We start from the raw sequence: 26,121 nt of genomic DNA on the forward strand, positions 1-26,121 counted from the left end.
ATCAGCTGGTGTAATTGTTGTATCAGGCATGTGGGCGTATGTAAGAGATGGGCCCTTGAGTGGCGCTCTCTGTCGATGTGAGTGTTGTAATGTGCTGGACCCGTGGCTGGTGGTGTGAATGGTCTTGTCCGTGTCATGTATGAAAGGTGTGTGAATGGACTGTAAAGCGGTTGGTGCCTTGTCGCGGCTTTACAGCTCACGAGCTGTGAGTCATTGGTTCAGTTTTTTGCCTTTCAGTTATTAACAGTGCATTTCATTTTTGTGAAATCTCTTGTTAATAAAATTTGATCCACTGAACCATCCCTCACCCTCGTGCCAAATCCAACCAGTATGTGTGGTAAAAATGACAAAACCTGCTCCGCTGTAATCAGGCGTAGCAGCACACCTGTGACACGCTAGGTGCCTCGGGTGGGACCCCGATGATGAAGCATGCCACCAACTTAGTTGGTGGGTGAGGGGTCTTTTTCACATAACCTAAGTGCGTTTCTTTTCACAATTTTAGTGTTTGGCACATCACGGACGTAAGTGGTTGGGGGGAGGGGGCACCTATGTTTTTGGTCCTGGGGGCGGCCTTCATATAGGGAAACCTACCAAACCCAAACATTTTTTTAAACTAGACACCCCAAGGAGTCCAGGGAGGTGTGGCTTGCGTGGATCCCCCAACATTTTCTTACCCAGACTCCTCTGTGAACCTCAAAATTTGCTTTAAAAAAGCATATATTCCTGACTTTTCTTAGTAGGATCACCGCCCCAGCACAAAATTCCTACTCCCTAGTGTTCCCCTCAGTCTCCCAAGTAAAATGACACCCCACTTATGTGGGTCCCCAAAGCAGAGTCAGTCTAAAGATGTATAAAAGAAGAATATGTCCTTATACACTCGCTGTGCTATCCCCTCTATTTCTACAAGTTTTGGGCCTTATTCTGTTGCAGGCACCTTGCCCACCCACACAAGTGAGGTATCATTTTTACCGGGAGACTTGGGGGAATGCTGGGTGGAAGGAAATTTGTGGCTCCTCTCAGATTCCAGAACTTTCTGTCACCGAAATGTGAGGAAAACGTGTTTCTTTAGCCACATTTTGAGGTTTGACCAGGTTCTGTTACCCAGAATCCTTTGCAGAGCCCCACAAGTCACCCCTTCTTGGATTCCCCTAGGTCTCTAGTTTTCAAAAATGCAATTCCCTAGGTGCCGGCTGAGCTAGAGGCCAAAATTCACAGGTAGGCACTGTTTTCTATGAAAAAAGGTGATGTGTCCACGTTGTGTTTTGGGCCATTTCCTGTCACGGGCGCTAGGCCTACCCACACAAGTGACGTATCATTTTTATCGGGAGAAATTTGTGGCTCCTCTCAGATTCCAGAACTTTCTGTCACCGAAATGTGAGGAAAATGTGTTTTTTTTTGCCAAATTTTGAGGTTTGCAAAGGATTCTGGGTAACAGAACCTGTTCAGAGCCCCACAAGTCACCCCATCTTGGATTCCCCTAGGTCTCTAGTTTTCAAAAATACACAGTTTTGGTAGGTTTCCCTAGGTGCCGGCTGAGCTAGAGGCCAAAATCTACAGGTAGGCACTTGCAAAAAACACTTGTTTTCTTTCAAAAAATGTAATGTGTCCACGTTGCATTTTGGGGCAAATCCTGTCGCGGGCGCTAGGCCTACCCACACAAGTGAGGTATCATTTTTATCGGGAGACTTGGGGGAACATAGAATAGCAAAACAAGTGTTATTGCCCCTTGTCTTTCTCTACATTTTTTCCTTCCAAATATAAGAGAGTGTGTAAAAAAGACATCTATTTGAGAAATGCCTTGTAATTCACATGCTAGTATGGTCACACCGGAATTCAGAGATGTGCAAATAACCACTGCTCCTCAACACCTTATCTTGTGCCCTTTTTGGAAATACAAAGGTTTTCTTGATAGCTATTTTTCACTCATTATATTTCAGCAAATGAATTGCTGTATACTCGGTATAGAATTAAAACGCACTGCAGGGTGCAGCTCATTTATTGTCTCTGGGTACCTAAGGTTCTTGATGAACCTACAAGCCCTATATATCCCCGCAACCAGAGGAGTCCAGCAGACGTAACGGTATATTGCTTTCGAAAATCTGACATTGCAGGAAAAAGTTAGAGTAAAACGTAGAGAAACATTTATGTTTTTTTACCTCAATTTGAATATTTTTCTTTTTCAGTTATTTTCTGTAGGAAACCCTTGTAGGATCTACACAAATTACCCCTTGCTGAATTCAGAATTTTGTCTACTTTTCAGAAATGTTGCGGTTTCTGGGATCCAGCGTTGGTTTCATGCCCATTTCTGTCACTGACTGGAAAGAGGCAGAAAGCACAAAAAAATCGTAAAAATGGGGTATATCCCAGTAAAATGCCAAAATTGTGTTGAAACATTGGGTTTTCTGATTCAAGTCTGCCTGTTCCTGAAAGCTGGGAAGCTGCTGATTGTAGCACCGCAAACCCTTTGTTGATGCCATTTTCAGGGGAAAAACCACAAGCCTTCTTCTGCAGCCCCTTTTTCCCATTTTTTTGAAAAAAAGGAAATTTTCACTGTATTTTGTCTAATTTCTTGGCCTCCTTCTGGGGAACCCACAAAGTCTGGGTACCTCTAGAATCCCTAGGATGTTGGAAATAAAGGACGCAAATTTGGCGTGGGTAGCTTATGTGAACAAAAAGTTATGAGGGCCTAAGCGCGAACTACCCCAAATAGCCAAAAAAAGGCCTGGCACAGGAGGGGGAAAAGGCCTGACAGCGAAGGGGTTAAAGAGTCTCTGCAGCCTCAGAAAAATACAAACAGGTTCGAACCCTACCAAGGTCAAGCTCCAGGAGCTCGTCAGAGTATGCAAGGGACCACCCTACTGAGGAGGAAGACCTCCCCTCAGACAGGGAAGAACTTGGGGGATCAGGAGGTAGCACTCCCTCCTCCTAACCTAACTAGGGAGACCAGGGTTCCAAGATGCCCGTCTCCAAAGATAGTACTCACAGGATCTGGATCTTTCACATGGGAGTCCAGCTCCTGTGAGGACATTGAGGGAGCAAGGATGGCCAAAAGATTAGCTCTGGAGAAACAGCTCCTGGCTATAGAAAGAGAGAAAGGAAATGGGTTTAGAACGCATAAATAGTGGCAGCAACAAAATAACCAGGGACAGAGTACTCTGACAAACCTAAAATCCCTAAAGGGATTGTCCCCAAATACGAGGATGATGATATCACCAAGTGGTCCATAGCCTTTGAGAGGGCCTGTGGAACCAGAAGATTAAAAAAGTCTCATTGAGTAGCTCTCCTTTGGGAACTGTTTACTGGCAAGTGTAGGGTTAGGCTCCTCATTTTCACTGGAGCAAATGATGAATCCAATGAGCTCATGAAGGCTACCCTGATTGAGGGCTTTGGATTCACCACTGAGGAGTATAGAATTAGGTACGGGGGGAGGGGCTCACAAAACCTCGAGACAGTCCTGGGTTGATTTTGTAGACTACTCAGTGAAAAACACTGGATAGTTGGGTAACTGGAAATGAAGTTCATGACTATGATGGGCTATATAATCGGTTTATGAAAGAACACATTTTAAGAAACTGCTTCAATGAAAAGTGGCGTCAATATCTGGTAAACCTACGTCCAATTTCTCCCCAAGAATTGGGAAAGAAGGCAGACCACCAGGTCAAGACTAGGGTAACGCAGACTTCCACTGGGGTGACCAAAAGAACGGGGTTACAAAGCCTCCCCAGGAGAAAATGGGGGACACTCCTAGACATTAGGATGAAGCAAATGCTAGGACTAGATTCCTTCACATAAAATGCCTGAATGTGTGTGTCCTTGGTCAAAAGATGACCAAGGACACACACATAAAAAAAGGGAAAGAATCCCAAGAAGGGACAGAAACCCCCTAATGGGACGGGAACTTAAGGACAGGAACCCATACACAATTGGATGATGCCCCAGACTTACAAGAGCAAGGCAGGGGAAACAAGAAATAGGCACATAAACAGTATGGAAAGAATATCCTGGTCATTGCGTACTCATGAACACTAGATATTTCCCCTGAGCAATAGTTCTGTACCCGAAGGAAGAAGTACATACACATATGGGAAATTTATGTATATAAACACCCCCCAGCAATAAAGGGACTGCCTCCATGACAGAACCGAAAGTTTAAAAGGAGGATGAAAACGTCCAGGAAGAAGATAGAAAAATGAATGTGGCACAAGGCCTGAGAGAAAAATCAAAAGGTAGAAAGTAGTGCCTTATAAGGGCAACAGAATATGTTCCCTACTTGTAGCATGTAATAACTAGAATAGAGGTATTTGGAACTGAAGACGTACCAACATCTCCAACAGAAGCAGACCATGCATAAGAGGCAGAAAATCATCTCCCACTGCCCCATTTGGAAGGGACAGTTGTAAAAAAACAGCAGTAGAATCTTTATTGACAAAAGGAACAAAATGGTCACTTACCAGTAGGAGTAGTTTTGCAGCCTGAAGAGTTTTCTGAACTCACATGTTGTGCGTCATTTCGCCAACTAGTGGTTGGGATCAGAATTGTCTGTTTTTTCCTCCCTCTTTTGGACAACGTCGACAACCATTTAGTGATAGGTCTGTCCCTGCATTACGTCAAACGGCACCCCGGAAGTTCCTATGCATGGTAGCCATCTTTGGATTCTTAATCCTGTTTTTGATTTCTGTTTTTCCCTCGTTCCTTCCCTTTTTCTTTTTTACTTACACAGGATTCCAGAAAACTCTTTAGGCTGCAAAACTACTCCTTCCGGTAAGTAACCATTTCGTTTTGCAGCATGAATCCTTTTCTGGATTCTCATGCTGTAAATCAGATTGGATAGCAGTTTCTCCCCTTCCGCTTGGTTGGCTAGGTTGAAATGATGTACTTGCAAACAGGTGATGTAGTACCTTCTGTCCCATCTGGGCTTCTTTGTGCATTTGGATGTGCACACAATAGTGTTTTGTGAACTTGTGAGGGGATGCCCATGTTGCTGCTTCGCAAATTGTGTCTATGGACACCTTTGCTATGAATGCCAGGGTTGCACCCTTTTTCCATGTTGTGTGCCTTTGGGTGGTGTGGTAGTGGTTTTACCGCTGCCGCGCAGCATGTTTGCATTGTCTCCATGATCCATTGTGCAATGGGGTCCCCTTTGTGATGGGGCTTCCTTTGTTGGATTTAGCATATGCAACAAATAATTGGTTACCCTTGCAGAGTTGCTTGCTCTCCTCCTAGTATATTAGTGCCCTTCTTACGTCCAGTGTATGTATCTTTTACTCCATTTTGGTTTATTGAAGAAAACTGGTAACTGTATGGTATGACTGACGTGAAATTTGGTGACCACTGTGGGAAGGAACTGCAGGTTTTTTTGGAGAACTACCTTGTCCTTGAGGATTTGCATATATGGTTCTTCTATTGTAAAAGCTTGTATCTCGTTTACTCTCCGTATCGATGTGATCTCTATTAGGGAGGCCATTTTTAATGTGAAAAAAATCACAATTCAGCCTTGTGCATGGGTTTGAATGTTTTTTTTTTTATGAGCTGTGTTAGCACTGTCTTTAAGCACCGCATTGGGGCTGATGCCCTTCTTGGAGGGCAATTCTTTTACATCCTTCCAGGAACCTTTTAATCACAGGTGACGTGAAGAAACATTTACATAATGCCCCTCTGGTGTAAGCCACAATTGCCTCTAGGTGTACCTTGAGTGAAAAGAAGTTGCTTCCGTTGTACAGTAGGTGTGTAAGGTACGTTATTACTGTCTTGTGGCTAGATATTGCTTATTAGGTATTGTCTCCGGTGCACCACTGGAAGTATCTTTTCCATTTTGCTGTGTAGCATCTCCTTGTTGTTGGTTTCCTGGCTTCCTTTACTATCTCCATGGGCCGGTGTGGTAGATTTGTGTGTCCAAATTCTATGTATTCAGGCACCATGCTGTTAAATCGAGTGTTGCTGGTTCCAGGTGGATCCCTGGTCCCCCCTTGTATTGTGAGTAGGTCTTGTTCTGGCTTTATCTTTATATTCTGTCCCCCGGACAGTTCGAGTAGGTCAGAGTACCATGCTTGCCTGGCCCACTGAGGGGCTATAAGGATGAGGTTTGCCCCTGGTTTTGTGGCCTTCCCAGTTCCTTCGGTATTAGGGGAAATCGGTGGAACGACGTAGGCAAATTTCCGTGGCCAGTTTACTGACAGGGTATTCTCTTCTGACTGGTGGTGTGGAAAATTTGAGGCGAAGGATTGGCATTTTCTGTTCTTTGCTGATGCAAACAGGACGATTGTTGGTGTGTCCCAGATCTTGAAAAAAAAAAATTAGGTTCCCTGGTTTTATCTCCCATTCGTGTGTGCTGTTTTCTTGTCTGCCTAGTTTGTCCACTTCTGTGTTGCCCTTTTTCTGGTAAGCTTATTGTTTGTAGGTTGATCCCTTGAGGTATCGCCCATTTCAATTTTTCTTGGGCCAATCTGCCTAGAGTGAACAATTTTGTACAACCTTGCTTGCTCAGATAGAACATTGTTGGATTGTTTGTCTGCATTGGTATTGTTTTCCATGCTATCTGTGATTGGAATGCTTTCAGGGCCAGTAACACCATTTTCAGTTCTAGGAAAAATGATGTGTTGTGCCGTATCTGTTTTGTTCCATAGGCCCTGAATTCTTAGATTGTCTGGGTTTTCTTCCCACCCCTTGTGGGATGAATCCGTGGTGATGGTCACTGAAGAAATTGTTGTGTTGAAAGGCTTTCCTTTGGTTATATGCTTGGATGCCCACAATTGTATCTCCTTTTGTATTTTCCCTGTTACAACCACTAGATACCCACAACTCCCTGTGGTTTGTGACCAATTGTTGGTTAACCATTCTTGGAATGGTTGCATGTGTAGTCTTGCATATGGTATGAGGGGGATGCAGGATGCCAACATGAACATCACCTTCATGACTGTACTCAATGTCAGAGATTGTCCCTTCTGGTAAATGGGAGTTTGCTCTGTAATTGCCTGTATACTATTTTGGGCAGGGTAAGCATATGCTCTACTGGCATAGAGTCTGGCTCCTAGGAAGATCTTTTGTTGTTGAGATTGTGGTGATGACTTTTGTGGTTTATGCTGAACCTGAGCTTTTGTACGGTTGTAATGATTGTTCCGGTTTCCCTTTGACATTTCTCCTTTGTATGTGCTCTTAGAAGTCAGTCATCTAAGTTGTGGTACACATTAACTTCCTTCCTTCCTTCTTAGGAATGTCGTGACTGTAGCTAGGCATTTTGTAAAAAACCTTAGTGCAGATTTTATTCCGAATGGTAAGACCTTGAATTGATAGTGCACTCCTTCGAGCACAAATCGGAGGTATTTCTTGTATGCCTGATGTATTGGTATGTGTAGATAGGCCTCCTGAAGGTCTATGGTTGTCATGTAATCTCTTTGTAGGAATGGTATAACTTTTATATTGTCATCTTGACATTTTGAGTGCTAATTAATTTATGAACCGGAGGGCTAGGATCGTTCTTAGTGTAAGGTCTTGTTTTGGTACCAAGAAGCAGAGCAAGTAATTTCCCTTGATTAATTATCTCCTTGGTGATTTTTCTATTGCCTGTTTTAGCACGAGTTCATTTTCTTCCCTTTTTAGTTGAGCCAGCTCTGCTGAGTGATACCCCTTCTTCCTTGGTGGTTTTGTCAGTGGTATTTTTTTTTTTTTAGAGTTCTATACAGTATCTGTGGTGACTTTCTCCCACTGTTGTGGGTACCATGCTATTCTGTCGCCTACTGGTGTTGTTTGTGGGCATGAGGGCACTTGGGAGTCATTTGGTTGATTCACACCCCCCCCCCCCACACCTCTCCCTACCCTTCTGTGGGTATGCCCCCTAGCCCACCCTCTACCTCAAAAGGGCTGTCTGGCAAGGTGTTGCCATTGTTGGTATCCAGTCTGTTGGCTGCCCTGCAATGTACTACTCTAGGTTGGCTGCTGTTGCTTCCCAGAGGTAAAGGCTCCCCTTCCTGTGGGGCTTCTGATGTTGCTCCCTCTCCTAAAAGGTACCTCTGAACTGTGGAGCGTCTATCACCTTGGCTTTCTTGTTGGCCTTTTTGATTTGCTGTAAGGACTTGTACACTTCTTGTGAAGGGTTTGTTATTATGGAGGCCTGCACTTCAGGTTTGAAGCTGGATATCCTGAGCCATGCATGTCTTCTTAGAGTTATTCCCATGCACATTTGCCTGCTCTCTGTGTCTGCCGCATTTAGGGCTGATTTCTAACATACATTGACAATGGTTTTCCCCTCTTGTAACTGCTTTTGCCCTCTTTTTATCTGCTTCTGGGAGATGTGTTGCAGCTTCTCTTTCTACTTTCTTCCCCACCATGTCCAATCTTTTGCTCTCTTTCTGGCGAGGGGGCCTACGGAGGAGTGTGCATTGTTCCTCCTTCTCGTTGCCAAAACTATGATGGAGTCCGCCACTGTATTTCCGTGTATGTACTTGGGATCCTTTGGGGAGGGTTGTATTTCTTTGCCACTCAGTGTGACTCCCTTTGTGCTGTGGGTTCTTTGAAGGGCTCCTTACCATGGTCTAGTATGCTGGGTAACAAGGGAAGGTATAGATTCCCCTTACTTATTAGTATGAGGGTCTCGAGTAGGAAGCAGGAGTCCCCTTTCTATTCCTCCAGGGGATCCCCGTACGTATCTGCTGCCTTTTTCACCAGGCTATTGTAGCATGTGATGTAGACGGGGTGAAGGTTTTGAGGGGTAGCTGTCAAGCTCCTCTTCTGGGCTCTCTGTTTCGGGGTTACGCCAATTGCCCTCGAACCTCTCTGTGGCTTCCTCCCACGCCTTTTCTTCATGTGGTTCGGAGGGTTGCCGGGGCTTCGAGGGCAGTTTCTTCCTCTTCGGCCTCCGCTTACGTGGAGGTCATGGAAGGTTTTGGTGGGATTCGATATTGTTTCAGCATATCATCCAACTCATTTTTCTTTGGTAGGAGCGCTGTCATTTCAGCCTCCAGAGGACATCTCTTCTTTTCCAAAGCCTTTGGGGTCTCTTTCCTCTATGATTTCAGGGTCTCTTTGACAACTGGGGTCTCGCTTGTTTCGGTGGCCAGCCCTCTTCGATATCCCTGGTGTGGGACCCGTGGGAATCGCTTGCTTGTGGCTGGGCCCTCGATCGTTTTTTTCTTGGACGTCAGGGATGCCTTACAGTATTGTTTCTCCAGGACTTTCTCTTTTGAGTTCTTTGGTAGTTTTTTTCTTAATCTTTTCAGAACTTTTTTCGATGCCTCTTACCGTCTTCTTTTTCAGGAGTTTTTCCTCTGCATCTCCCTCAAGGAATTTGAGGTCCAACCCTCCATGAGTCGATTCTACAACTCCTGCTTGCTCTTCCTCATTGCTGGATGTTCCTAACTCCTTCAGCGACTTGTGGTGCTTTCGGCTCTGCATCATTGCCTGGTGCTCCTACCTCTGCTTTCAGCACGCTTTGAGTGTCTTGGTGATGAATACGGTGCACGCTTCCCAGCCCTCATCTCTGTGACCTCTCAGGAAACACAGGTTGCAGACCTCGTGCGGGTCACGCTGGGCAAACTAGTAGTGGCAGTTCGGGCAATGTGTCCGGCTGTCTACTTGCCTCTGCTTTGTTGATCACAGTGTTCTCCTTTGTATAAAATTTAGAAATCTTTACTATACGTTTTTGGCATTCTCTGTCCAAAACTTCGGAGCTCCTTTATTTCCAGACCCAACGGCAGAAAAAAGAAACTGAAGATGGCTACCACGCACAGGAACTTCCAAGGTGCCGTGACACGTCATGCAGGGACGGACCTAACACCAAATTATGGTCGACGACGCCCAAAAGAGAGGAGGGGGGAAAAAAGAAAAAAAGAAAAAGACAATTCCAGACCCAACCACTAGATGGTGGAATGATGCACAGCATGTGAATCCAGAATAAGGTTTCATGCTGCAAAACTATACTAATTATATAAGGAGCACTGAGTAAGTTCCCAGTAGGGAACAGATAAGTATAAAAGAGTAGGCAAAACCTACACCGATTTCTTCCAAAGAGCAGGACTGAAAACGGCTCTACCACAAAGAGCACTTCTCTTTAAGGAAACCCGCCTATCAGAGTACAACAGAAACCCCCCCTGTTTAGAGGTTTGAGACCCAGACAACAATCATGGGTCAGAAAACAATTATGAAACCTGTCCACCATAGTGGGAAATAGAAACACAACACCTGCAACACAGGAGTATCACCTTGAGTGCTAGAACATAAGAAGAAAAGCACATGATAAACAAGAAGCACACCACAGCAATGGGGGTACAAAAAAGTGCAACAGGGGAAAAAAAAACAACTGCACTGGAACAAGGAACCGAGCTAGAAGAAGGCTCTGTAATATGAAGAGGACTTAAAACTGAGTCCTACCATGAGCATCTCTAAGGCGGCATAAGACAGAGTTGGCATACACGCCTAAAAGGGAGGTACCATCAAAAGGCATAACAAGCAAAGAAGCTTTCAGAGTTTCTGAGAAATTGGAAGAACGAAATCATGCCCTTCGTCGTAGCGCTACCAAAGAAGCCATAACCCTCCCAACAGAATCTGTGGTATCCATTCCACATCCAACACTAAGCTTGGCAGCCTGTTGACCATTGCGTACAAAAGGCTTTAGAGAATTTCTAGCCTCGTCAGGCAGAGAAGGCAAAATATGCTCCACTGAGTCCCACAAAACATTGAAGAAGTGGGCAAGGACACAGGAAGTATTGGTGGAATGCAAGGCAGAACTAGATGAAGCAAAAATCCACCTACCAGAAACATCCAGCTGTCTGGCTTCTTGTTCTGGTGGGACAGGAGGAACTTGCATAAAACAGTGTGTAGCCAAAGCAATTTGCACTACAAAACTGAGTAGTGCAATGCCAGAGACATGATGGCTCCTCCGTGGCGGGTCTGTGTCTGTGAGGGATACAGCGCTCCACAGGTGGAGCAGAAACTGGTTGGGTCTAAACTCCCAAGAGGATATCATAAAGAAGGACCGGCTCCACAGAAGTCTGGTCAGGATGCAAGACATCAAGCAAAGGCTCCGTGGACAATTGCACTGTAGGAAGTTGTAAATGTAACACTTCTGAGCAAGAGCAGAACTAGCCTCTGAAGCCAACCCAGGGGATGATAGGAAGCTAGAAGCTGGCAAGGAGTCCAGACCACTAGCTCTGGCTAAGTCAGCTAACCAATCCGATGGATGAAGCAGAATGGAAACTAGGCCTTTCCGATGGAATAACTGGAGCATGAGCTTCAGAAAGCGCCGACTGAAGAAAAGCTGACACCAATGGCACCGCTTCCAACGTCAGAGTCAACATCTATCGACACCGGGAGGGAGAGACCTCGACATTGGAAAGGGCGTCGCCTGACTCCAGGGATACAACAATCGGGGCCTTGAATGAAGTCACAAGCGCCACCACTGGCGAAGTCGGCAAGGTAGAAATGGATGGCAAAATTGGAGTTGTGAGGAAACAAGCACAGAAGATGGAAGCCGTGGAAGGCTGTGCATTGATGCTGATCAGACTCCGGAGTCAACGGACACCGAGGACGAAGCCAGTGGTGAGGATCCCTTCAGGGCACCGGCCACATCCTCGGGGCCCGAAGGCGCTCCACAGGGAGGAGTAGACCCAAAAACAGCATGCAAGGACAAGTAATAGTCCTGCATCTGGGCCAGAGTTGCCCCGGCGATGGGATAAGGCGGGAGGCACTGGGCCGACTCCTGTGCAGACATGTTCTCAGATGAACGGGAGGAGCCGCGCAGCGGCAGTGAAGTTAGAGGAGGACACGACTTCGACAGTGGACGAGGCTTGCCTAGAGACATCGCAGGATCTGGAGATATTGAAGAAATCGTAGGCAGGAGGCTCCTGGAACGGTCGCTAGGATGAGCTGTAGAAGGACTGCGATGCCTACGAGAGTCCTGTGAAGACTGCAACACCTGCGCCACCAGGAGCTTGATCTGCCGCTCCCACAATGCCTTAGGCCTTCCTTAACTGTTGACAGGTGTGGCAGTCATCGGTTTTGTGGTGGGTGCCTAAGCACCACATACAAGCAGAGTGGGGATCCATGACGAACATTTGTCGAGCACAGGACCCAGAAGGCTTAAAGCCAGAAGGCATAAACACCAATAATGAAAACCGTGGAATGAGAAGGCCGAAAAATGACCAGAGGTAACCGCTTCTCCGGATCAGGGATGCTGCGCGGAAAAAAGAAACTGACATCAGTGCATCAGGAAGGTATTATATGGACTCCGTCAACATCATATCCGTAGGATAACATCAGTATGGAGTTGCACGAGGCCCTCTACCGATGCGCAAATGTACTCCTGAAAAAAAATTCAGGATCCAGTCTGGCGCCTGGGGAGAACTCTAAGGTAAGGAATCTGCAGCTAGTTGTTTATCAAATTTCCTATTTAAAAATGTACTTACTAAACGATTTTTCTCAGACGCATAAACATATATAAAGCTACTTGCTATTTTTATGAATTGGTGTGGCTCACCTTCTTGAGTTGTGTGTCATTTGTGGACTATTGTGTGTATCTGTAGATGCCATGTACTCCTCTGTGTTAAGCTTAAGACAGCTTGATCACACTATCCCTAAATAGAGCACTTTGGGCTTGCATATCAAGTCCTGCCCACTCCCTGGGGAACCTCTGGACCCTTTACACTGTATTACCATGCCACATAAAGGGCCAGTTCCTTACAATAGCCAATGGACTACTTATCCCGCTGGGGACGATTACACAACCATATGACCACTTCATATTGTGGCATCTCCTAGGTCTGGGGACGGCTGGCATCCCATATCAAAGGCAGCAGGGACTTTGGTCTGTGGCATGGGTATGGAGTTTCACTAGTCATCCTGCTGGAGGAGGTGCAAACACCTTCCTCAGGAGCAGGCATTGTTTCAGGTCTCAGAGAAGTTCGCCTCGAACCTCCAGGTGAGAATCTTGTCAGTGGCGGCAGGTTGGTTGACACCAGACTGCCAGCACACTAGAGGCCAAGGCGGTTTCGGGGGGCACCTCTAAGATACCCTCTGGGTGCATGGCATAATAAATACAATACTGGTTTCAGTGCAGCCATCATGAAGCTGGATCACTCATAATGGCCAGAATCCAGTACATCTTTAAGATGTCTGCCTAATCACTTGCCATATCTAGCAATGGAACCAGACATCACACTATACAATGCACCCTCCCTTGGGGCTTAAAGGCCTGCTGTAAGGGCGACTTAGATATAAAGTGACTTTGCCATGGCACGCAGTGAGTGTGCCACGTTGTGTTTTCATTCATAGTTTCCCCTGTGACATGCAGTTTGCAATTACAGGTTGCATTCAATTTGTAAAGGGTCCCTTAGGGTGGCATAATATGTACCGTGACCCTTGGGGACCCTCTTTAGTACCTATGCCCTAGATACCAGGCGTACCAATTACTAGGGACTTACAGGGGTGCTAAAGTGTGTGCCATTTGTTTTACGATTATTTAGTGCACTGAAGCATCGAAAACCAGCATCTAGTAGTTTAAATTGGGATAAAAAGTGGGGGGGGCAACCTGCAGAAAGCATTTCAAATACAATCAAATAACCATCAAACATCATCCTTAAAAACAAGCCAGCTGACTAATTGTTTTATTTATTATTTTCTTCGACTTGCAGATCCTACTCTCTCATTTTATGAATATTACACAAATAAGGATTCGCTGTTGCCATACCAACTCTGGCTAGCAACAAATAGGAGCAATCATACAGGCAGGCTGTTCTTTCCTTTCTTAACAAATCAGTCAGAAGAATCCTTCACTCTATTCACATCCTAACATCTCCTTCAAATTGATCTTCCTAAAACCTTCTGCTGCCTTTTAAGTATACATTGCCACTTATGCCACCCCAGATACATTGCGTCCTTCTCTGGCTCTCTAGACAGCACTTTACAGCAGCTGATACACTACATGAAGTACATGGTGAACTGAAACTAAACAAAAAATACAAACAACGTTACTCAAAGTTCACCCAACTCTTCTTGGAAAACTAGCTAATCAGTAGCCAGGTCGACCCCACTCAGCCACATCTTTGAAATTTGATCCAACCCGCCTACTCTATTACCACCCCATTGAGCTTGCTCAGTAATAATGGTTGCCAACCACGTCGAAGTATCACATCACTGATGGAAAATATATTACGAGTCTCATCCCTCAATACATTTACCAGTAATTTTACTTTACACTACTTACGCAATCCTTTCAAGGGTGCTCTCTATCACGTGCTCCAGTCTCACTTTGCAACCACCCCCCCATCCCTTCTTCCCCACCACACACAAAGGGTCCAATCTCTGGATGGCTCCTCTTTTTCACAATCTTAAGATAAAAATCTGTGTTTTACTACAAAAGCAGAGAAAGTCTCAAACTTTGTAACACAGAGGACTACAGAACATCTAACACCAATTTAACACTGGATATGACACTGCTGAACTATCTTCCTTCAAGGTCTGTCTACTAGAACTGTCCTCATACTAGACTGGTCAGCAGAGATAGACACTTAACTATTAAACATGTTCAAGCATTTACAATGTACATTGGACAGTGCAATGTGTCCACAAACCAACCTCACATATATTCACCACCTAGGTCTACCAAAGTCCACAGCAATGCTCAGTTTATTTGGTTTGTAACTTTACAAAGCATCTCTGGTAGAATACATATTTTGCCTGTACATCCAGAAACAAACATTAAGTAAAACAAACACAAGTACTGATGGAGAATAACAAGTTAACACAGATGAACGAGAAAAAAATCCATCAGGCAGTGATATCCTTTACCACCTATTGAAGCATAGATTTAAAAGGTAACTCACTAACCTGCATTGGTGATTTGGCATAGTTGTGATTATCAAGAAAGGGAGGCAGTCGTGGCACAGCTGGACTTGGGGTCCCTGGAGCTCCATTGACACAAGTAAGTCCCAACTTCCCATGCACTTTGGACTTATTAGGAGTACTGGCTGTAGTCATGGGTTGCAATTGACCTGCATGCTCTTCGCTGACATCTGAAAAGTACACAACAAAAAAATAAAATAGGAAATTGTAAACATGAGGTCAAGTGTCAACAGCACTGCAGCGAAAACAGCTTCTTCACATTAGCTGTTGTAAGTAAAAGTGGCTAGGACAGACGTATGCTTGAAAAGTCTGCCAGAAGGTAGTGGTTACCCATGAGAAGGGCCCTTCCCTTGTACCAGTTTGTGTAGTTTCTGGTCCTGTCTGGATCTTGTTATTCTCCACAGTCAAAGACGACTTGTGAATTGCGGACTTTAAGTCCTCTGGGGCCTGGGGATCCTGGGCCTTGATCAGCTCGGGCTGCGTGAGTCGAATTAGCTGCAAAAATAAATAAATAAAAAAAGAACAGTAATGAGAAGGACCCAGAGAGTTCAAAGATGATACATTGGCAGAGTAGAACATTGTCAGATCATGGGCTGCGTTCAAAGGTCCCAAACACTCAATAGTGGAAAGATGTGCTAGAAGAGCTATACTGACTGTGTAAAGATGATGTGTGCAGGGCAATCATCAATTGTTAGTACTTGTCTCAAGGAAAGAATCATGCCCTGTCGTCGGAGTACTAATAAAAGTATACATCTATATAAATCCCTCTGTGGATACATGCATTGTATTTGCTGTTCTAATTTGTTATGCTGATACACAAGCGCATGCCTCAATATTATTCCTGTTTCCACTTCACAACATGCAAATCAAGTTTATACCAAGCTCCAATGCTGGAAAATGGAGCTAGATTCATTGTTTATTATGTAGAGGATTTGTGAAGCATCCACACTGCTCTAAGGCACTATTGGAGTGCTAAAGTTGAAAGGGGTCCTGAAGACATTAAGTTATCAGACAAGTTGCCAGCATAGGAATCATCGGGCCATCAAACCCACCAGCTATGCAGAACAGATAGTTTAGTGGTTTTAGCGCTTATAAACTTCAGTTTCAGTTTGTGCAAGGAAGTTCCAGACAGAATTACCTTGAGTGTGCAGAACTGCCCCCAAATTGTTTGTAGTTTGTTTCCAGAGAGACCAGAACATCACAAAAAACAAGCTTAGGGGGTAGTTTAGCCATTCCTAATAATAAATCATAAATGATCAGGGTAAAACACGAATATAGTCACTGCTTTGTATAAGCATAGGCGTCCTCACGCTTGAAACTGGAGCTTGCTGAAGACACTATCTTACCAGTTTCAGGTAGAACACTCAGGTTCCCCACAACCCAACTATTTTTCCCCCCCTTTAGTCTACCGCTATAAAATATTATCAGACGTAACGGTCATGTATTTAGAGCCAACATTTGCTTGCCATCGTTTTTAAGTCTTAAAACACCAAAACATCTTAGTTTACCTGCTGCAGGGCCTCTAGTACAGTTTGTCGGTTCATTTTTAGAACATTCAGTTTACATTCATATTTCAATCTCCGGTCTGGGACTACTGCCATAAGGTTAAAGCGAATATCATGATAAGGCTCCCTGGAAAATAAATAATAAAAATTAAAAAAGAAAAAAAGAAATAAATAACAAAAAGAAAAAATCTGAATACTTTCATATGGGTTCAGGGACCTTATGCCTAGGTGAGGCTACACAAATATGACAAATAGCCACTAGTGGTGAGAGTGAAAGCCTGTGAGCAGATGCAGCCTGGAAGCAACCCAACTTGGGTGTCAGAACCCAGAGCATTAGCACACTGCAGCTGAAACAAGGAGCCTCTGTTCACAGATCTGAATCAAATGACCACAAAAGGAGCCATTCTGCTTTCAGAAGCCCCTGCAAAAGGCCCAACAAACTGAAGGCAGTAATACCCAAAATAGTACCAGCTGAGGATGCAGCAGTCACAACATGCCATACCAAGGGAAACAGCACTCAGTCTTTCCAGCACAGAATCAGGTCTACCTATGAGAGGCAGTATTCATGGCCCTTTCGGAGGGCAAAAACATGCAGAGTGCATGCAAAAGAGGGCAAGAGCTCTAACAGCTTGGCCTACTGAGAGTAAAAGTGAATGGAACAGATAGATGCCAGTGACCTTCCTAAATTTCCAAGTAGCTAAGCCAATTTCTAGGATGTTAATACAGTTCACCTGGGTCAAGAGCAGAGTGCTACTTTGGATTAAAACTTGCAAGTAAGGGGCTCATATTCCTACAGGTATGATCAGGCCTTTCCTGTGATAAATGATTTTAGACCTGAATTGTTTTATTTCACCTCAGATTTCTGTTCAGTCCACCCTTTGAGAATTAAGGCATCATAGGATTGCCTTTGGAATAGAGAATTTGAATTTGAGATGTTATTAAAGAAAATGCAGGGATCCAGGTGAACATAGTTAACAGATGTTACAGGGGGCAACTAAGGCTGGCATAAAGTCAGGATACCCCCAGTTCTCTTTACCCTTCTTGCATTGCTTTTTTAGTAAAAAAAAATAAAAGTATGGTTAAAGAAGGAAAGAAAAAATCCTCCCTGATCATTTCCCCTCCCCCATTTTCTTGTATATTATGTAGGTGTGCCAAGCATAAGAGATTACTATTTTAATCAGAATATGGCAAACAAGCATCCCATTGTAAAACCTTTCATTTTTTTGTCTCACACCAGAATGAGACTGTGAGAACTGGTTTGGGTCTGGGAATAAAGAGAAAGTGCAGAGGGTTGGGAGCAGGAAGACTGTACTAGGAACTAAATTTTAACAAAGTGCTCATGGATCCCCAAGCACACAGGTGGCAGCCAACTACAGCAGATTGTGTTTCTAAGCTGCAGCGTAGGAGTAACTTTAGTGCATTTGCAGTAACTATCCAGTTGACAAAATCTCTGCTACCACTTAATCTGTTCCAGGGCAAATGGGTCATAATTGTCTCCGCTTAGCAACCCTGATGATTTGACTTCAAGCCTGAAAAAGGTGACAGAAGGGGTGATCAGGAACAAAGTGAAGGAGGGGCTAACCAGAGAGTGTCTGCCCACTGCAGGTTGATGTTGGGTTCAAGTACCGCATGCACAGCTCCTCTTCCCCAAGATTCTCCACTGCTAATAACTCTGTTAGGCAGCGGTCTATTACACGGAAAGCTCAATAACCCATGTCTCAATTCGGCGTGTAAACTTCTTCCTTCAACATTTCTAGCAGGATGCCTCATCCCCAAAATTTGCACTGCCTGTAAAATGCCTTCAGTTGTGGGATTAAGTGGGGCACTTCCCACATGTCTAACTGATGAAACTAAAGAAGTATGCATTACGGCAAAGGCTTCTGAGAGGTCAAACTTGGATAAGCTCTCACAAACATCACTTTTGTGATTTACGAAGGTAAAATCCTCAAATATGGCATATCCAATTACAGTCATTTGCAATTCATGAATACTTATCAGGGAATTTTGAAATGTTTCTACAGAAAGAGGCATCCTTTTTGGTAGGCCCATGTGTCAGGGCACTTCTCACTTTCAAACAGGGATCTGAATGTATTGCGCTTATTGCGGGGGTGGGGGGGAAGAAAAAAAAAAAAAAAAAAAAAAAGGAGATGCTTCAATTACCCATCCCCTCCACCATCCCTAGCTCGAACCTCAACCTAGCATACCACTTTTGCTCAATCAAATCTATTTTTAAGATTCCTCATTCTAGTTCACAAGGGTACTTACTACTTCCCTTCTGCATAGAATTCATCTTTAAAGCAAGCATACATGTGGAATTTGGGTATTCTCATTACTAAAGTCAGAGAGTTTGCATTTTTTCTTGAAAAGTTAATGTGGTATTCTGAGACTGATAAAAATAAAACCTTACTTCAGTACTTCAAAGCTATAAACTGGGTAATTCCCACTGATACTTAATGAGCAATTCCAATGTAGATATTCAGACTTTCTTAATGTTGATTCTCCTATTAGCTACCAAAAAAATTCAGACCTATTTTGAGCAACACATCTTAGACTATATCAATTATACCTGCGGTTCTAACAGGCTAGGTTAAGGTTCATTGTGTTTTAGTTTTTAACCGAGTTAACAAGTAGCCACAGGAGTACTCTGTCTAGGTGATTTGGAATAATCCTAAAACGGGCTGCACATAAAAACCAATGGATTAAGTTCTTTACATAAAAGGTCATATGGCAAGTCATTGGTCACTGGGTAAAACATAAGTGTGTGGCTGAAGCAAATATGTTTAAGTGGAATAAAATTGATTTTTTCCAATGTCCTCCAGAGCTAAAGAAAGTAGGCATCTCAAACTGGATTTTGTTCCTAAAAAGTGACAAAAGAAATGTGTATGCAAACTGGCAGTCAGGCCCACACTTGTGGCCCACTTAACCAGGGAACTTTGATCTTCCACTGATCAAAAGGTCTTTAGGGATTAAATCATTTGAACACAATGGTCATTTCATATTCTCTGGGATATACAGATGATGTAAATCAGAAGTGACAGGCAACCACAGCTGCCAAATCAGAGTAAGCAACAGGATCACCAACCTCACTGCCGAACAGCACCATGGCACCCAAGCATCCAAGCCCGTGTTAAAGTGGGCCAACGGTGCCAACCAGGTCCCTAGCCTTTCCAGAAGCAAAGTCCATTGTGCGTTTCCCCACTGCGACCTCCACTCAGACACCTGAAACCTCTTTGTACAGGCCCCTCTCAAACACGACTGCCTCTGGTGACAGAAAATCCGACGGTCCACTGCACCTCTGCCCCCGGACTGCAGAGAAGAGGGCCACTAGTATCCCTACGTCCCCAAGCATCGCATCACATCACATTAGCCCAATTGCCAGCTCAGCCAAACTGGACTCCTAGTCCTAACCTGCAGCCTCTTTCCAAAATGGACCAATCCCTATTCTAGAACATTGGGCACCCAGAGCCGTACTATACCCCTGCGCCGGCCGCCTAAGTGCTGCCCAAGGTGACCTTATGGTGTGGTCCCGACACTTGCCCAATACTTACCTTAAGTCCAGGAGATTGGTCACGTAAATCACTGTACTATACCAGAATCCAGTACTTGTTTTTCTATCCATAGAATAACATTGCACCTTTTACGAAATTACAGTGTTAACTTTTCAGAACTGTAAAGATTTCTCTTGCAAAACAGTTACCTGATCATATGGATTCTGGGGCTAAAACATATATAAAGATACTTGTTATTTTTGGAAATCGGTGTGGATCTCCTTCTTGAGTCGTGGGTCTCATTTATTGGCTGTGTGTGTATTTTCAGATGTTTAACCCTTCTCTCTGATAAGACTTAGGCTACTCAACCACACAACCCACTAAACAAGCACCTTGGGATTGCTAGAGCAAGCCCTTGTCCAGTTGTAAGGGAACCCTGAACTCTTTGCACGATATACCTCATTTTGATAAAGAGCCAGCTTCCTATAGCAACAATAAAGCCACATTGCTATTCTGAATGTGGCAACTATGTAGGAAAATTTCCGATTTTACCAAGCAGAAAGCTTGTTCGATTAGACAGTAATGTATGCAAGCACTTTCCAACTGAATAAATGGTTGTGTATTTATTCCTTGTCTTTCAGGTGTTTAGTTTCCTGAAGCCACCAAACTATTACAAAAAAAGTGAACCAACCAGAAGAGAGTCAGCCTTCACGCAGAAACCCAGTGTCAAAACGTGGCCACTTGGATCCATCATACACCTCTTTCCTAGTGGCCCTGAGGAAAGAGCAATCCCTTCCAAAATATATACTGTCTGTCTCAGGTGTGACAGGTTACACAGCGGATGCCCTTCAAAAAGCAGTGCCGGACAGCACCAGAAATTAAAAGCCCAAAGGAACATATGTAGGATAGTCCTAGCAAGGCTTTAGCTTTGGATCTTGGCAACACCACGTCTGGAGCTTGAAGAAACCAATCGATGAGCAGATTTGTAAAGCACAACTAGTCACCCGCTAGGGTCTCAAGAAATGGAGCAGACCTGAAGCTCTCAAGACTGGAGCAGAGTCTGAGAAAGAGCTGTGAATCCAACAGCAGGAGGAGTTGCAATGAACTAGAATACTGCTCTGATGTTCTTTACATGCTAGGAGAACATGAGGCACCAGACAATAAAGGGGTGTCTCCGAAAGGGAACTACCTGAAAGCATGGAGCCGGGCTCTGAAAAAGAACGACCAGACAAGAAAGGGCTGGTTCCTGACCAGGAAACACCTGACTGGAAGGAGCTGGTATAAGAAATAGGGTTTATATTGGGTGGCCAACTTTAAATTGAAAATGTGTTTGGTGACCGCCTTAGAATGAGTAAAAATAAAGTGGAGTTGAAGTTAAGCTCCCTGCTAACATCTGTGCCTCTCGTCAGCCAAAAGAACTTAACAGTATTTACCATCTTTAGAGCTGTGTGTTTCCTGGTGATACTAAGAATATTAATCAGGAACTGGTTATAAGTAGATTGGTCAAGATGACAACATGCATTAGTTCTCTACTATCAAGACTTCTGGCCACAGATAGCGTTTACAAAACACGAGACGCAACTGGGCAATAAATTCTGGCTTGATCTTAGATAGCCTATCATTATAGGTAATTGTTTTCATTTTGAAGAGCTTCAATAGGCTGATTCTGTATCAAAAATTGCCGCTGCCCCTAATCCACCAAGGTGGAATTAAAAAGGGCTTCCATCAGTTATTCAGAGCATAACTTCCTAGATGATCTTCTGAGGTATCATGTTAATGAGTTGACATAACCCACAAGAATTAAACCCAAAGAAAGATCTTCAACCATCAAAAGACTAAGAGGTATCATGTGCAGAAGCAAAATCTACTTACTACTTCTGGACATCCAGGTTGGGGGGGACATCAAAAACAAAATCACAGGCCATCAGGACAAATTAAAATATTTTATTTTGGTCTCCTAAGGTTACACATAAATGCCTTAACTGAACACTTACAGAGCTTAAACCAACTTTATATCATCCACTACTTGGACCAAGCCCACTGTTTTCTTTCTGCAAATAAAAACCGACTGGTGACTCACCATATTATTGCTGATGTATATGCCAATAGTCCTTATGGACTATCAGTAATGTTGACATAGGCACTGGCAAAATGGTTTCTGGCCATTTTGAAACGTTTTACAGGACATGATGGAATAAAATGACCTTGAAGGCCACAGTAAAAATATGATAGCTGTTCCTATTTTCATAGATTCTTCATGTGAAGCAGCAAGAAAGTCAAGGACTGTGGTTGGCTACCTACAGTGGCTCAAGGTAGTCAGAAAAATAATAATTGGGTGGGGGTCTCTGGCAGAGCAGAGATAGAGCGGGGCCCTGGAAGAGGCAGAGATAGAGATAGAGCGGGGCCCTGGAAGAGGCAGAGATAGAGATAGAGCGGGGCCCTGGAAGAGGCAGAGATAGAGATAGAGCGGGGCCCTGGCAGAGGCAGAGATAGAGCGGGGCCCTGGCAGAGGCAGAGATAGAGCGGGGCCCTGGCAGAGGCAGAGATAGAGCGGGGCCCTGGCAGAGGCAGAGATAGAGCGGGGCCCTGGCAGAGGCAGAGATAGAGCGGGGCCCTGGCAGAGGCAGAGATAGAGCGGGGCCCTGGCAGAGGCAGAGATAGAGCGGGGCCCAGGCAGAGGCAGAGATAGAGCGGGGCCCAGGCAGAGGCAGAGATAGAGCGGGGCCCAGGCAGAGGCAGAGATAGAGCGGGGCCCAGGCAGAGGCAGAGATAGAGCGGGGCCCAGGCAGAGGCAGAGATAGAGCGGGGCCCAGGCAGAGGCAGAGATAGAGCGGGGCCCAGGCAGAGGCAGAGATAGAGCGGGGCAGAGGCAGAGATAGAGCGGGGCAGAGGCAGAGATAGAGCGGGGCAGAGGCAGAGATAGAGCGGGGCCCAGGCAGAGGCAGAGATAGAGCGGGGCCCAGGCAGAGGCAGAGATAGAGCGGGGCCCAGGCAGAGGCAGAGATAGAGCGGGGCCCAGGCAGAGGCAGAGATAGAGCGGGGCCCAGGCAGAGGCAGAGATAGAGCGGGGCCCAGGCAGAGGCAGAGATAGAGCGGGGCCCAGGCAGAGGCAGAGATAGAGCGGGGCCCAGGCAGAGGCAGAGATAGAGCGGGGCCCAGGCAGAGGCAGAGATAGAGCGGGGCCCAGGCAGAGGCAGAGATAGAGCGGGGCCCAGGCAGAGGCAGAGATAGAGCGGGGCCCTGGCAGAGGCAGAGATAGAGCGGGGCCCTGGCAGAGGCAGAGATAGAGCGGGGCCCTGGCAGAGGCAGAGATAGAGCGGGGCCCTGGCAGAGGCAGAGATAGAGCGGGGCCCTGGCAGAGGCAGAGATAGAGCGGGGCCCTGGCAGAGGCAGAGATAGAGCGGGGCCCTGGCAGAGGCAGAGATAGAGCGGGGCCCTGGCAGAGGCAGAGATAGAGCGGGGCCCTGGCAGAGGCAGAGATAGAGCGGGGCCCTGGCAGAGGCAGAGATAGAGCGGGGCCCTGGCAGAGGCAGAGATAGAGCGGGCCCTGGCAGAGGCAGAGATAGAGCGGGGCCCTGGCAGAGGCAGAGATAGAGCGGGGCCCTGGCAGAGGCAGAGATAGAGCGGGGCCCTGGCAGAGGCAGAGAGATAGAGCGGGGCCCTGGCAGAGGCAGAGAGATAGAGCGGGGCCCTGGCAGAGGCAGAGAGATAGAGCGGGGCCCTGGCAGAGGCAGAGAGATAGAGCGGGGCCCTGGCAGAGGCAGAGAGATAGAGCGGGGCCCTGGCAGAGGCAGAGAGATAGAGCGGGGCCCTGGCAGAGGCAGAGAGATAGAGCGGGGCCCTGGCAGAGGCAGAGAGATAGAGCGGGGCCCGGCAGAGAGCTAGAGCAGGGCCCGGCAGAGAGCTAGAGCAGGGCCCGGCAGAGAGCTAGAGCAGGGCCCGGCAGAGAGCTAGAGCAGGGCCCGGCAGAGAGCTAGAGCAGGGCCCGGCAGAGAGAGAGAGCAGGGCCCGGCAGAGAGAGAGAGCAGGGCCCGGCAGAGGCAGAGAGAGAGAGCAGGGCCCGGCAGAGGCAGAGAGAGAGAGCAGGGCCCGGCAGAGGCAGAGAGAGAGAGCAGGGCCCGGCAGAGGCAGAGAGAGAGAGCAGGGCCCGGCAGAGGCAGAGAGAGAGAGCAGGGCCCGGCAGAGGCAGAGAGAGAGAGCAGGGCCCGGCAGAGGCAGAGAGAGAGAGCAGGGCCCGGCAGAGGCAGAGAGAGAGAGCAGGGCCCGGCAGAGGCAGAGAGAGAGAGCAGGGCCCGGCAGAGGCAGAGAGAGAGAGCAGGGCCCGGCAGAGGCAGAGAGAGAGAGCAGGGCCCGGCAGAGGCAGAGAGAGAGAGCAGGGCCCGGCAGAGGCAGAGAGAGAGAGCAGGGCCCGGCAGAGGCAGAGAGAGAGAGCAGGGCCCGGCAGAGGCAGAGAGAGAGAGCAGGGCCCGGCAGAGGCAGAGAGAGAGAGCAGGGCCCGGCAGAGGCAGAGAGAGAGAGCAGGGCCCGGCAGAGGCAGAGAGAGAGAGCAGGGCCCGGCAGAGGCAGAGAGAGAGAGCAGGGCCCGGCAGAGGCAGAGAGAGAGAGCAGGGCCCGGCAGAGGCAGAGAGAGAGAGCAGGGCCCGGCAGAGGCAGAGAGAGAGAGCAGGGCCCGGCAGAGGCAGAGAGAGAGAGCAGGGCCCGGCAGAGGCAGAGAGAGAGAGCAGGGCCCGGCAGAGGCAGAGAGAGAGAGCAGGGCCCGGCAGAGGCAGAGAGAGAGAGCAGGGCCCGGCAGAGGCAGAGAGAGAGAGCAGGGCCCGGCAGAGGCAGAGAGAGAGAGAGCAGGGCCCGGCAGAGGCAGAGAGAGAGAGCAGGGCCCGGCAGAGGCAGAGAGAGAGAGAGCAGGGCCCGGCAGAGGCAGAGAGAGAGAGCAGGGCCCGGCAGAGGCAGAGAGAGAGAGCAGGGCCCGGCAGAGGCAGAGAGAGAGAGCAGGGCCCGGCAGAGGCAGAGAGAGAGAGCAGGGCCCGGCAGAGGCAGAGAGAGAGAGCAGGGCCCTGGCAGAGGCAGAGAGAGAGAGCAGGGCCCGGCAGAGGCAGAGAGAGAGAGCAGGGCCCGGCAGAGGCAGAGAGAGAGAGCAGGGCCCGGCAGAGGCAGAGAGAGAGAGCAGGGCCCGGCAGAGGCAGAGAGAGAGAGCAGGGCCCGGCAGAGGCAGAGAGAGAGAGCAGGGCCCGGCAGAGGCAGAGAGAAGGGCCCGGCAGAGGCAGAGAGAGAGAGCAGGGCCCGGCAGAGGCAGAGAGAGAGAGCAGGGCCCGGCAGAGGCAGAGAGAGAGAGCAGGGCCCGGCAGAGGCAGAGAGAGAGAGCAGGGCCCGGCAGAGGCAGAGAGAGAGAGCAGGGCCCGGCAGAGGCAGAGAGAGAGAGCGGGGCCCGGCAGAGAGAGAGAGCGGGGCCCGGCAGAGAGAGAGAGCGGGGCCCGGCAGAGAGAGAGAGCGGGGCCCGGCAGAGAGAGAGAGCGGGGCCCGGCAGAGAGAGAGAGCGGGGCCCGGCAGAGAGAGAGAGCGGGGCCCGGCAGAGAGAGAGAGCGGGGCCCGGCAGAGAGAGAGAGCGGGGCCCGGCAGAGAGAGAGAGCGGGGCCCGGCAGAGAGAGAGAGCGGGGCCCGGCAGAGAGAGAGAGCGGGGCCCGGCAGAGGCAGAGAGATAGAGCGGGGCCCGGCAGAGGCAGAGAGATAGTGCGGGGCCCGGCGGAGGCAGAGAGATAGAGCGGGGCCCGGCAGAGGCAGAGAGATAGAGCGGGGCCCGGCAGAGGCAGAGAGATAGAGCGGGGCCCGGCAGAGGCAGAGAGATAGAGCGGGGCCCGGCAGAGGCAGAGAGATAGAGCGGGGCCCGGCAGAGGCAGAGAGATAGAGCGGGGCCCGGCAGAGGCAGAGATAGAGCGGGGCCCGGCAGAGGCAGAGATAGAGCGGGGCCCTGGCAGAGGCAGAGATAGAGCGGGGCCCTGGCAGAGGCAGAGAGATAGAGCAGGGCCCGGCAGAGATAGAGCAGGGCCCGGCAGAGATAGAGCAGGGCCCGGCAGAGGCAGAGAGATAGAGCGGGGCCCGGCAGAGGCAGAGAGATAGAGCGGGGCCCGGCAGAGGCAGAGAGATAGAGCGGGGCCCGGCAGAGGCAGAGAGATAGAGCGGGGCCCGGCAGAGGCAGAGAGATAGAGCGGGCCCGGCAGAGGCAGAGAGATAGAGCGGGGCCCGGCAGAGGCAGAGATAGAGCGGGGACCAGAGCGGGGCCCGGCAGAGGCAGAGATAGAGAGGGC

At 47.7% G+C, this 26,121-nt stretch overlaps 1 protein-coding gene across 1 annotated transcript in view; it reads right to left on the minus strand.

Moving 5' to 3' along the window:
* BAP1 (BRCA1 associated deubiquitinase 1) overlaps window positions 1-26,121 on the minus strand; it is a 174,739-nt gene that overhangs the window by 96,851 nt on the left and 51,767 nt on the right. Inside the window, exons 9-11 of the mRNA XM_069206738.1 lie at window positions 16,338-16,461; window positions 15,186-15,324; window positions 14,815-14,999 (exon numbers count right to left, since the gene is read on the minus strand). Coding sequence (XP_069062839.1) covers window positions 14,815-14,999; window positions 15,186-15,324; window positions 16,338-16,461 — 448 coding nt within the window. The remainder of the gene's footprint in view (window positions 1-14,814; window positions 15,000-15,185; window positions 15,325-16,337; window positions 16,462-26,121) is intronic.

The sequence above is a fragment of the Pleurodeles waltl genome, chromosome 9, assembly GCF_031143425.1.
Source record: "Pleurodeles waltl isolate 20211129_DDA chromosome 9, aPleWal1.hap1.20221129, whole genome shotgun sequence".
In the NCBI taxonomy this organism is placed as follows: Eukaryota; Metazoa; Chordata; class Amphibia; order Caudata; family Salamandridae; genus Pleurodeles; species Pleurodeles waltl.